The sequence below is a fragment of the Liolophura sinensis genome, chromosome 1 (assembly GCF_032854445.1).
Source record: "Liolophura sinensis isolate JHLJ2023 chromosome 1, CUHK_Ljap_v2, whole genome shotgun sequence".
Classification (NCBI taxonomy): domain Eukaryota; kingdom Metazoa; phylum Mollusca; class Polyplacophora; order Chitonida; family Chitonidae; genus Liolophura; species Liolophura sinensis.
This window is the reverse complement of record NC_088295.1, coordinates 62,828,238-62,842,536: the sequence shown is the minus strand read 5'-3', so window position 1 is coordinate 62,842,536 and position 14,299 is coordinate 62,828,238. Positions and strand designations below refer to the sequence as shown.

Sequence of the window (14,299 nt, the reverse complement as noted above, 5' to 3'; positions counted from 1 at the left end):
GCCACAACATAGGCGTGTAAATATATATTGCCTTGACTTACATGTATGTGAGATGGTTTCAAAGATTAGTTATTCCTTATTCTGTAGATGGATTAATTAGTTGGTGTTCAATGTGGTACTTAAGGGAAAACCGGAATGTATCACTGACTTATGATAGGTACCTTAGAAATCTGTGGACTCAGCAAAGCCATCTTTCAGAGTACAGAAAAAGACTTTGTTCGGATAACTGAACAGTAAATCAAATCAGTGTGTGAAAAATACTTTTTTTTTTCTTTTTTTGGTCTAATGAAAAATGGGATTATAGTGAAATTAACAATGAGAGAAAAATGAAAAGAGAAAGTGCATCAAAATCTCAATAAAAACTCTAAAGTATGGCCTTTTTTTGAGGGTTGGTCAGGTTACTCTGAGGAACGTGGTTTTAATGATGGCCAAAACAGAATTTTGTCTAAAGCCACAGCCACTGTACTGACCTCATCACCAGTATTGTCGACGTCTAGCTTGTGATAGTCAGGTTCCTTGCAGTGAAAAATGAGCTGTACATGACTCATGCAGTGACTAATGGCCTTTTCTCCTGTGTGTGTGTGTGTTGCAGGTGGTGACGAATCGAGACCAGCCTGAGACATTGCTGTGTATCGCATACGTGTTTGAGGTGTCCACCAGCGAGCACGGAGCTCAGCATCACATCTATAGGCTGGTGAAGGACTGAGGCAGCAACTGTGGGGGATTCCCCGTCGCATGACGCCAGTGTGCAACTGTTACTGACCTTAGTGGTGCAAGTGTCATCCAGCCAGCAGTGCCACCACGCCTTGCGTGAAACATTGTGAAGACTTGCAATTGGTGGATCAGAGCAGGCTAAACCCTCGTGAAATCGTCTCCATTTAAGCGAAAACTGAATGTCATGGAAGGCAAACCCAAGCCTATTCTCGGTTTTGGCAAGGAGTATTTCTTTTTTTGCAACAAATAAAGGGTGTGCGAAGGGGTTTACAGGACTTTCTTTTCCCCCATGAGTCCCTCACCTAAGGTCACAAGTTGATCTGTTATTGTTTTGTCGTTACATGTTATAATAGTTTGTTATTAAAGCTGCAACATAGAATTCATTATGAAATCACAGCCACCCCCAGGACGGTTGGTAGTGCCTCATTTTGGGTCGCCTAGTCTGGTGGACAGGTTGGAATTCTTCATGCAATTTACAATCACGCATCACATCCGTGCCTATGAAATGTATTTTATGGATAGCAATAGATGTAACCTCTCCACTGTGCATATTTTTTATCTTCTACCCATTGCTATCTGGTATCATCTGTGTATATACGACATTGTAGAACAAAAGCCATGTTGTTTTCCGTTTTCTTGTTTTTTTTACATCCACATTTTTTTATTATTATTATTATAGCATGTGTAAGGTCAGCGTAAGTGTTTCACATTGTATTAAGGTCTTTGTCACGTAGTGTTTTAGATAGTTGAATCATTACTTAGTGTACGTACTGTGTTTTATGTACAGTGGAGCGTTGTATCAGCTTTAGTTTGTGTTGCAACCTTGAATCAGACATGCCAGAGGTGTGCTGTTACAGCTAAGGAAAGTGTACCTTCAAGAGTATTATGTATTATATACCTTTTTCAAGTCAGCTTCTCGTTTGTACCTGTAGAAAGGTACATGTGGTTTGTGTAGTTCTGTCTACACTCAGGTTCAGTGCTGAATAATATTCCTGTGTTATGTTAAGATAGGTATAGAAGTTGTTGGATTTGACATATATACCTGGGTTTTTTAAAATTTTTTATGGTGTTCTGTCCATATATGCATGTGGCTTAACGATATCTGGGGGCTGATCATTTTGTGAAGGACGACTATACTTTACATAGGTTGATCATTATGGATGCCTTTAAGTGTTTTACAGCTGCATTTGATTGTGCAAAGTTTAGCCTTGGTGTATTTTAGGTGTTCGCTGATTAAAAAAGAGATGTTAAAGATATTTACAAAGTATACTTACATGTGGGTTGTGTGGTCTAATTTCAAAGAAGTGTTTCTACTGATATGGTGAAGTCGTGCCTTACAGTCTTACCGGAAAGTTACTTATCTTTGCTATGACTTTTAGCACTATCATTATAATGTCTGTGGGAAGGTTAGGAATCGGCTAGGATGTGGTAGGTTATGAGAAAAAAAAATTTCCCCTAATTTCATGAAAAGGTAGTTTTGATTGGGTTATTATTGGGAGTGAAAAAAATGCACTTTTGTAAAGGATATTTAGAAATTGCATATATGCAATGTTAAGAGTGCTGAGAAATCCTATAGTGTTGATGTAATGTTGTAAGTACTGGTTACTTACATTTAATTATAAGAGGACTTAGCTACAAGCTACACTCATACCTCAGGAAAATTGAGTTCTCTCTGCTAGGTGTTGAGATACATGCACTTTTCTCTGTGGCATTACAACCTATGCATGGCCACCGACTAAAGCCTGCTGCTGGTGTAGGATAGGGTTCAGGGGAGACAATTCTGTATGAACAGGCTACAAACGCTCCTCTCTGTGCAAACATTGACATGGTGCCCAAGTGCCTTGTGTGTTTTCATCCCTCCATTGATGTGTACTGTTGTTGCTTCATCTTTAACCCTATACACTGGTTAAATTTCATTTTATGTTACAATAAGAGTGGTTGTCATCTTTTTTTTTATGTCTGAAATATGAACATGTAAATATTATTCTATAGGTACATAAATTTTTTTTTTTTTTTTTTAGCATGAAGTACATTTTCCGCAGCATCAATTTTCTAATATTTGCCAATTTTCTCCACCATGTTTTCCCCTTTGTACATGTACATGCTGGCCTCGTGGTATTTTATGATAACTTTTTACCCTGTGTGTATTCTACGAGTTCTTTTTATTTACATTGAAGTCAAATTTAGTCAAATGGTCATAATGGATGTTTTATATCCAGCTATCAGATGTACATGTACTTGTTTTCTAAATTGCTTTAGGGATATTGCAAGCCTTTTGAGAAGCTAGCAATAAATTTTTGGGGAGGGAAGTGTAATATTTTTTTGAGGGTGGGATGTTTATTTATTAGTTTTATATAGAGCGATGTATGCAAAACGTAGGGCCTTATAAAGGTGCAAATCCCAGAACGCAGAAAATCAGAAATTAAAGTTGTTGGATAGTATAAAGGGATAACATAAGGATTTGGTAGATTGATTTAGTATTTAGTGAAAGACACAAAAATATTTCCATAATGCCAACTTAGCAGGAACTCCAAAGTGTACTCTCTAACATTCAAACAATATGTTTTGTGGACAGGTTGTCTGTTGACCAATCAAGTTCATGAACATTCTTGATTATTTGATATTTTCTGTATAAAAACAGTTTCTTTTTTTAACTTTATTAGACTCCCGTCATTGTTCTTGTGCCTGACAAGTGCAAGATGAAATCTGAAGCAACATATTTAAAACTTCTTCCTGAGTTTACATTTTTTCATGAATGAAACTCACAGCATTTTGCTTCCAGCCATTAAGATATGTCTCTGATTTGGTCAGTATATTTGTTTCCCAGTATGCTGACTGGGTGAACTTGAGTATAGTTTGTCACACAGGTTTCTGCTTGTTGGTCATGTTGTGTCCAGCACACAAAAGTCATTACAGTATATTCTCATCCCAACAACTGCTCCAAGGTACCCACCTCCCAGATCATACCCTCCATTCTATATTGTAGTCAAATACACCTCCGTTTACCAGCTGTCAGCCTGAAAAGTAACATATATATAATAAAGCAGGTGAAGTATTTTTCCTCAGTGCACGTCTTCTGTATTGTTATTTATTTATTAATTTTTTTGATTGTGTTTTACGTCATTCTCAAGAATATTTCACTTATACGACAGCAGCTAACATTTACGTTTGAGGAAAGGAGGCATAGCCCGTAGCTGGCAGGCCTTCTTGCAGACTGAAGGGGAAGCCAGCATGAGTTAGATGAATTGGAGCAACCATATTTGTTAGAGGCTCTCGAGTGATAGTGCAGCGATGAAGTATTTCATGGTCCATTGAACTGTTAATTACATTTGCTATATGTGATCAACATTTTGATATTATCCTGAAAAGGGTCTGAAAAAAGGTTGACAGATTGTACATGTGTTTTATGTGTCCTTACCATGTTTGCAGTGTTGAGATACAAATATACAATGTAAGGACCAAAACATATTTTACGTTGTGTTGCCTTGACGTGTTGTGATGATCTGTCGGCACTATAGTTCTGCTCCCACCACCTGTGCAATAGACGTCTTGCACAAGATCTCCACCGCTCCCCACCCACCAACCCCAAAAGGGAGAGGTGTCTGGGTCCACTGGCAATGGTACGGAGGATTGTCATGCTCATACAGACTATTAACTGACAACCAACCTTTGTGGGTGGAGAAGACCTATGAATTGTACTTGAAGACAACTGGTCATTAGTGACAAGAAAAATAAAATGAGAAGAAGAGCAGTAGACCCATTTCATAGCCCTTGGCCTCTAGTTAGTTCTCAGGATGGGGTCATATGGTGTGGCGTAACAACTCCGCTTTCTCCCTGGGGCGTACAAATTGCTTTAAACTACAATCCCAGCTGTCAGTCCGGAAATTAAGTTGCCTGCTGTGGTGACGTATCTGTATACACATATCTGTGCCCCATCAATGCATGTTTGGCTTGTCGTTTGCCAGATGTGAAGTCTCCTGCTCCCAGACCGACTGGCTAGTCACTTACCAGGTCTGAAGTCACACCGACTTCCACAACCGTCTGACTTGTCGCTTACCAGGTCTGAAGCCACACCTACTCCCAAACCGTCTGACTTGTCGCTTACCAGGTCTGAAGTCACACCTACTCCCAAACCGTCTGACTTGTCGCTTACCAGGTCTGAAGCCACACCTACTCCCAAACCGTCTGATTTGTCACTTACCAGGTCAGAAGTCACACCTAGGATCTTGATGTTTATGTTCGTCCAAGCTACATGTCACGAAAACATTCATTCAAATTGCTGAACTTCGACAGCAAGGGAAACATCAAAGCTGCGAGGATGTCCTTATAAAATGTCCGAAACAGTTCATTCATCTAATAAAGGCGTAGTGTACGTCTTGGCGTAGCTGTAAGTGCAGGCAGCGGGCGGAGGTGGGGTTAATATACTAGTGATTTCGCCTGGCCCTGCAAGCGGAGGAGCTACCAGACTTGTGGCTTTACATGGCCATGCAGTGGTACCATGCGGGAGTCAGTTTGGTTCCACCAAATCTGACTTGTGTTAAAGCGGTCATTTGTTAAATTGGGACTTACATTTCCGATCTACACAGGATCACTTCCTCGTTATTTTCATCTCGTAAACCAAAACAAAAGTAACTCCAGTGGTTGCGAAAGGGAATGTGTCGCAAATATTTCCAGATGGAATAAAATAAATGATACAAAAATTTAATTGACAATCTGGACTAAACGTCCGTGTTATGTGATATATGGATGGCGGGTCGATCGATGCTAACGAAGGCGATTCCCATGGTAGCAATTACCTTGCATTAAGTTTAACCTTGCATGACAGAACCATGATGTAGCCTAGAGCTTGGCTAATCCACAGCCAGTCATGAGACGCTGCCCGGAAGTCCCAATGACTTAGTTTCTGTTTGCTAGATGTTGGCACATGTATATTATTCAACACTAAAGTGCTTAGATTCTCTTGCAGAGAGAAGGTAGTTACACGGAGAGAAAGATGCACGCAGTGTTGAGTGATGTAACCTTAACCCGCTTTTATTAGGAGATATGATATTGCTTGTATCACTAAACTCAGACATCATATTTGCAGCTACGCTCCAAAAAATGAATCTTAATTTTAACAGAAAGTCTGTTGCCTTTGTGAAGCTAGAATATATTTTGTTATATATTATAACACAATATTCTGTCATATTCAACATAACATCGTGTTAGTCTAATAGAATCTTTGTGTTGAATTAATAGAATACGTATGTTATATCTAACGGAATATTTAACAGAATGTTATATTTAACAGAATGATCTGTCGCAATAGCAGAATACATTCTAGCATCACTCAGACAAAGTGCCTGATTACACAGGTGTCAGAGTTCAATCCAATCAAATCTTCGAACCCTGTGGTGAGCTGTGTTTAGGTACTCTGTCGTCACAAGATTTTTCCGCCAACCTTATAGAACACAACTGTCAATGCTGGAAGAGCTCTTATTACTCTCGAGTGAAAAATTACTTAAATAATGTTCGACAATACTTGGTATGTATAGGAAAGCACGAAGTACGAGGTGATGTGATGCCAGTATGGTACACAATGCCCACCTTACGATTCGAGCATTTCACTGCATTTATAAATTAGTGAAACGACCTAAAACAAATAGTTAACTTTTAGAGACATTTTCAAAGGTCTTTCTTATGAAACTCATTGAATTTTTATGCGACCTTTTCCTTTATCATCGGCCATAAACATATCCCATCAATTAAAGAGGAAGATGGTTTCATTAAGTTATGGATAGTTGATGTAATAACACCAGTTTTCAAAGAAGAAAACTGAAATATATGTTCCGGTTTTTCGCTCCTAACACAGTCCATTAAATTCACTACAGAATGCAAAATTTCAGATTCTGCACTCACAAAAATTAATCTGTTAATTTTATCAGAAAGTTTGAGGGATGCTAGAATGTATTCTGCTATTGTAACAGATTATTCTGTTAAATATAACACATGTATTCGATAATTCCAACATGAAGATTCCATTAAACTAAGAGAATATCATGTTGAATATACATGTAACACAGTATAACAGAATACATTCTAGCATCACTCAGAAAACGCACTTTCTGTTAAAACTAACACTAACTAAACCAACTAAAACTTTATTGAGTGTACAATGGTTTTAATAATTATTACAACGCAGCCACCGTACAGTGTACTATACTAAAAACACTACCTTAATCGGGGTGGTATAGGCTATCTTAATCGGGGTGGTATACGCTACCAACGTAACATTTAATTAAGCAAATAGTAATGTATTTATTTATTCATTTGGTGTTTAAACGTCATGTTTAAGAATTTTTCTCATACATGAGGTAGGTCCAGTTCACGGGTGGAGTAAACCAGCGTGCCTGGCCACACGATTCTTTGACTTAAGGGAAAATTTCATTCATTTAACTTGGTATGTTCCTTTCCGTTATTTTAGCTGAAATTTGTTTTACAATAACTTACACAGAAGTTACGTTGTCGAGCAATATTTTGACCTTGTTAAGTAATAAATACCAATTTTAAAGTCATTTAAAATTTTGTCTCAAGTCAAAGATCTCTTCATGCTCCTGGGGCCTAGAATAAAATATCTCCCTCTTTCAGGCACCGACAAACCTCCAAAGCTGTAGCAGAATTAGCCATAACTGGGTTGGAGACTGCGAGAACATGGGTAAAGGGCGATCAGCTGTGGTGAGACCAATTAAGTCTTTATAACAGAGCTTAATCATCAGATGTATCACAAATCAAGTCACGAGATGGAAAATCAAAAAGAGCATTTATTATTTATTTTCACGTATTGCTGAACACTTAATCTTGCATGCAAATGCATTATGTAACAAACATTTAAAAAGTAACAATTAAAAGGAATGGTAACCTGTACATATGAACGAAGCAACGAAAATATAAATGATACATATATATGCAAAATGTACATCAGCTCAAGAGACTTACAATCAGTGAACATGTCTATAAGAAATATACATCATTCACACACTTGGCGGCGATCAGCTTCTCGGGCCTTGCGCGCGCATTATATATCTTTTCCCGCACGATGGCGAGAAGACTATCTCAAATGTTTAAGCCTAAGGAAAGAGATATTTATTTTTGTCTGTACATGTATTTATTTATCTTCCTATCTTGATTGTTTCATAGAGAACATTTACAGTATTACGATATGTAATAATAAGGCCTACAGTCAAAAAGGGTAGATGTTTCTTCAGGTTTCCTGGGATTACTATACACCAGGGTACTATGGCCAAACTATAAAAAATATAACATTGAAAAAAGGATTTATTTATTTATTTATTTGCTTGGTGTTTTACGCTGTACTCACGAATGTTTCACTTAAACAACGGCTGCCAGCATTAAACTGTCTCATTGCATGTTTAACCAACTGGACAGACTGTTTTGTTACGCTACATTATATTGTGACATTTATTTCTATGCATCTAGATTATGATGAACTGCTACTATGGCCAGCTCTATTTACAGTATGTATATATGAATGTTATGCCCCTGTAAAATTACCCTACAGAAATCAGCAATATATCCCTTATTATGTGGTTTAATCCTTCGGCAGAAAGCCCCAGGGGGCTAGGGTTTCATTATTATTACTTCCCACTAATTTGTGGCACTACATATCAACCGAATTCAATGAAAACTGAAGTACGTTTCAAGGACAGACTTGAAGTTCTGTCCTGTAAAATTTGGGCAGATTTGCTCTGTGCTGAATCCAAAAGCTGGGAAATATTTCTAATCGGAAGTTTCGGGTTTTACAGGAAATGACAAACCCGATGAGAATAGCCCAATTTTTTTTCACAGAAAACTCACAAACAATTTGGCATTTTGACCTGTAGAATGAGAACTGTACACGCTAGAATCATTGTACGATTGAATCAAATTGCAACCAAACAGATTTGAGCTACAATCAATAGTTTTTCTTTTTCAACCGATTTTTAAATGATACAAACTTTAATTTGTAGTCAAAATCTATTCAATATGAGTTTAACACATACAGCCGTCTGTTTTACATAGGGCTTACATTATGGGTTCCGTTATACATTAAAAAGATCTGACATTAGCAATATGACCAAAAGAGGAAGTGGATATATATCACTTGCAACTAATGCATGAGGCATGGACTCAATACCATTCGGTATTTCAAGGCATGAAGGCAATTCCCTAAACCAGAAGTCACGTCATAAACCGTAAATGCGGGTTTGAACACGGCATCGCTGCTTCGCACCTATTATTAGTATTATGTCTATTATTACTTAAAGGGCCATCCGACGAAAGAAATTAAGAATTTTTGAGTTGGTTCCGCTAAATACAAAAGTGAGTTGTACTTGACCCTTAACTAAACCTCCTGGACCTAGGGTTATATTTCCCGATAAACATCATATAAGACAATTATATGGGGAAAGCGGTCATTGATCTAAACTGTTAGCCAAACAAGGTAACATGCAAATGAGGCCCATGGATCGGACATATAAACAGTATGATAATTGCAAGCCAGTTTAGTCTTGTGAACTAGACGACCTTTCCTTTTATTGAAAATATATTACAAAATATTCGTAATTCCCAACAGCAAAACTGGAGTTACACGGCAGGCCGCATAATTACGACGTATCTGACATTTGAAGTTCGCTGAACAACTACCGTCGTCTAGACAGAAAGGGGAGGCAATACAGTAAAAAAAAAGTCTGTCTTCGGCCATGTTTTTAAAGATCGTGCCTTGAGTGAGATGATGGTCGAAGGGGGTCCCCGGATAAAACTGAACATTCGATTGTTCACTCAAAGTCAGATACATGTCAGTAGACATCTGGAAGTCTCAACTTTGTGTAGATGACGTCTAAAATATGAAAACATTTTTTTCGCCGTGTGCAATATGTCTCTTTAAATGTTGACGTGCTATAGTCACGTTATTCATCGAAAGTTCTTCTAAACCACTTCGTGTGAGCGGGTTGTCATTGTCCTGTAGTTCTCGAAATATAGACTAATAATAGGTATTTTCATACACATTTTTCTTTGGACGTTTGTCAGGAACTGGAAGCATCACAGGAACGTAGGTTTTATCTGAAATGAGCAAAGAAACAGTGACCTATAAAAAACGGCGTCTGCGTTGTAGAATGCCTAGATGCATAAGTGCTGATAGAAATGTAGTGTTGTCTCACTGGAATCCCATGTCTAAAACGCTAGAGATGGTGCCTAACTCAATCAAGTTTTTCTCATTTATTTTTTTATTTATTTGATTGCTGTTGTACGCCGTGCTAAAAATATTTCACTTCTACGACGACGACAAGCATTATGGTGGGAGGAAACCGGGGGAAGCTCACGACCATCCGCAAATAGCTGTAGCACGTAAGACCTTAGAGAAGCCAGAGGTGGACTTGAACGCACAGCGCCCGCATTGGTGAGATGCTTCTTGTGGCGCCCTATAACCCCTCGGCCACGAAGGCCGCTGCATCACTCAAATAATGCCTTTCAAAGGAAGTTTGGCAATGACTGATTGACTGACTGATTGGTAGTTTTAATTTCTTAACCTTGTTGCCCTCCAAATTAGACTCCCTGGACAGTTTTGTCAATAAAGTACACGTTACGTTCATGTAACGGCCTTAGTAACATAATACCCTGTGCAGTACTGTCTGTCATAGCTATATAGTTGGTATCAGCACTGTATTGAAATATAATCTTTCTGAATTGATGAATGGTGATTACTACAAATCTCTGTATGCAGATTTTACAACACACAACCTACAGACAGCATGGTCACTGGCCCAATACCCGTTGTACACCTGAAACTTTTGTACTACCACGTTCATTATGAGTCAAACAAATGATTTAATAACTAATTTGGTAATTACCTTTCCTTGCTCCAAACTTCAAATTCACATAGTCTGCGGACTGAGCGCTGTAATGTTAAACAAAACATTTGACCTTTAGTATAAGACTTATGATTTTGATACGATTTAGATCTGACCATAAATATTCACTGGTAAAAATGTACACATATACTAATAACCATATGTAGTGGGTGAAGCTGGCTGATACATTGTTATCACTTACATGATACTAGATGACAACACTATGTCTTCTAACAATACAAACAATGCAGGTGCACATTTGACTTTGAGTTAGTAGAAAAATTCTAGTTTAAACGTAAAGTAAACTTTCAATAAAGACATTTTTCAAATTAATTTTAAAACATTAATTTTAACAACTTGCTGACATATTTAATACTGACAAGGACACATTATAAACTGATAAGCACTTCCAGATCACGAATCCCGTCGACAGTGAAATTTACGAATTCTTCCACAACATGAAGAGACAATATGCATTTCTGTCTAAATGCATATTGTCTCTTCATGTGGGGAAGAAATCGTAAAATATTTCACACCAAGTCGACAGGAGATTCTCCTGATCCCTAGACCACCCGTGCTCTAAACGTTTCTGTGTCCAATTCTGTTCCGCATAATCTTTTTCCGTTGTTGATAGTCAGTCAAGAAGACAAACGGGCACATAAACGCGGACTTAAACATAACCTCTCCCATTATACGTAAACAGTTGTCTGGGCCCGGTTGTTCAAAAGCGTATTAGCTAATACCGGTATTAAGTTATATTACATATTTACAATTTTAAGAAAACACAGAAACCAATGCAGTTGTACAGAGGAGAGTATTTAGTTCATATTCAATATACTATTACACAATATTTTAGGTCCAAGTTCAAAACTTACGGCTTAGAGTTAAATCTGGTATTAAGTCTTGAGACAGTTCTGATCAATCAGGCCCAGATTGTCAGACTAGGTAAAACTCAGAAAAGCTACAATATTGACCCCAAATAAAGCCACAGCTTTGAAATCAACTCACGGTTGCGGACTGATCCTCGTAGCAGATGCTTGTGACTGGACGTTCAGTGCTTCATAATGACGTTCAGAAGTGTCTATGATGCAGAAACAGATGGCTAAGAAAACAATCCCGTCGCAGAAACGTCCGATTTTAAAGAGATGATTGCTTTTAATTCAGATTCTAATCCAGAATTTCCATAATTACACCGTTTCTTTGCTTTGGGTTTAAACACATGGTTTCGATCATGGCATGTCTCCTCGTATCAGGCCGGCTTGAGCCTTGACATATATACCAGTATACAGTTCTAAAAGTAAAAGTACTGCACAACTTTGTGGTTTATCTCCTCTATGCGACCGAGTCGATCGCGGAAATATTTATCAGAATTTAATAGATCTCATCCATAACTGAGGAAAATTGTCAAGAGACTGGATTTCACCACTGATTCGTAGCCATTTTTCAACTAGCACATGCTGATCTAGTTTTACCTAAATGTTGAAGACTTTTTGTATCCAGCCGTACTTGGGAAGGTCTGTCAGCAACCTGCGGATGGTCGTGGGTTTCCCCCAGAATTTAGCTCGGCTTCCTCCCGCCATAATACTGGCCGCCGTCGTGTAAGTGAAATATAAAGTGAAGTAGGGCTTAAAACACTAATCAGATAAATAAATAAATATTTGATATGCCTCTATTAACCACAGGTACAAGCATTCGTGGTTATGAATTATGTCACAATCCTAATTAATAAATACCAACCCACAAAGACATGTCCCTTATGCGAGTTCTGGAAATGTTCACAGATCATACAGTAAACGCCTTTCATCTCACGAAAAGAATACAAGCTTTCAAGACTGTAGGTCCTTTCTGGTAAAGGCTTTGCTATTCTATGGGTTATGTGATTTGGCTGCCTGTGTAGAGATCTCACGAATCAAAAAGTCAGCTTCTAGGGAGAATGATTGTGCAGTATTGCCCGTTTTACAAGATCACTTGACATTATTCGGTTGTACATTGCTGTACTTACCTGTGTCTGACATTTCGTGACTGTCTTCATGTCTTTTACGTAAACAGAATAAAAAACATAAATAAATTTAAAAACACAAATAAACCAGCTCTTAACTTCTTACAATTTAGGCTGAATGCCAGAAATAATGCCTTCCCAAGGAAGTTTGGCCATGACTGATTGACTGACTGACTGGGGTTTTTAACGCCGTACTCAAAAATATTTCACTCAAAGTGTGACTAGGGTGAACAACCGCCCTTTAAGGAAGATAAGTATTTATCAGATGAAAGACCAGTAAACACTGTCCAGGATATTTTTTATTTTTTTTTTTTTTTGGGGGGGGGGGGGATTTTTTAACTGATTAAAATGCATTTAAAACACAGGATATTATGGTGAGCTGTTTGAAGGCAGAGGGTATGACTGACGTCACAGCAATATTTTGCAAAAAAATACTACCTCCCGGATAATATTTAATGGTCTTTCATCTGACAGGTACTTCATTCTAGTGTGTTGTTTGCATTTAATTGCGAATTTGCTGACAAACTTCCCTTCATGTGATAGATTTTCTCCGACAGAGCATACCCTCATGCAATATGTCATTTTGGTGGAAGACAGCTATACTCCAACAATTTTCATGTTAGGGATTCTGGAATTAAATCAACACCTTTTAACACTTCAATTACACCTCAAGACAAACATCTTAACCGCGTTGTTAAACACCAGTCCCATGTTCATACCACCGGAATAGTGAAGCATAAACGCGAATAGGCCTATACGAGTTCAAAGGAATGGTTCACCAATATGTTGGCCTATATTTGAACAAGTTTCAGTTTCAGTTTCACTCCTGAAAACACACATTAGTAACAATGAATTTTTAAACTTACCTACTAGGCATCTCTCCATTGGACTGGCCACTGGCTGAAATAGATAAAGCAATGTGTTATATTTTATAAATTATAACTTACCCAACATGATATTGATGAAGGAAATTAGGTTTTAGTGGATAGCTTTACAAAAAAATATTACAAAATAAAAATGTTACATCAGAAGACACTGAGTTACACCAGAAAACACCATGTTGCACCAGAAGTCACTAAGTTGCACTAGAAGACACCATGATACATCAGAAGACACCATGTTACATCTGAAGTCACCATGTTACATCAAAAGACACCATGTTGCAGCAGAAGACACTGTGCCACATCACAAGACTATTTAACCTGTACGAGCTCTTCGCCACAAAATGTTACACCACAAGACATCATCTTACGTCAGAAGACACCATATTACATTTGAAATCACTATCGTACACCACAAGACATCATCTTACGTCAGAAAACACCATGTTGCACCAGATGACATCATGTTACATCAGAAGACACCATGTTGCACCAGAACACACCATGCTGCACCAGAAGTCACCATGCTGCACCAGAAAACGCCATGTTGCACCAGGAGTCACCAAGTTGCACCAGAAGTCACCATGTTACATCAGAAGACACCATGTTACATCAGAATACACCATATTGCACCAGAAGTTACCATGTTACATCAGAAGACACCATGTTACATCAGAAATCACCATATTACACCACAAGACACCATGTCACATCAGAAAACACCATGTTGTACCGGAAGCACCAAGTTGCACCAGAAGACACCATGTTACATCAGACGTCATCAGAAGACACAATGTTACATCAGAAGACACCTTGTT

The 14,299-nt window shown here is 38.1% G+C and overlaps 1 protein-coding gene across 1 annotated transcript in view; it reads left to right on the top strand.

The window, feature by feature from the left end:
• Window positions 1–3,774, top strand: part of LOC135481419 (transcriptional enhancer factor TEF-1-like) — a 29,714-nt gene extending 25,940 nt beyond the window's left edge. The window contains 1 exon segment of the mRNA XM_064761247.1: window positions 593–3,774. Coding sequence (XP_064617317.1) covers window positions 593–706 — 114 coding nt within the window. The 3' untranslated portion in view covers window positions 707–3,774.
• Window positions 3,775–14,299: the final 10,525 nt, after the last annotated feature.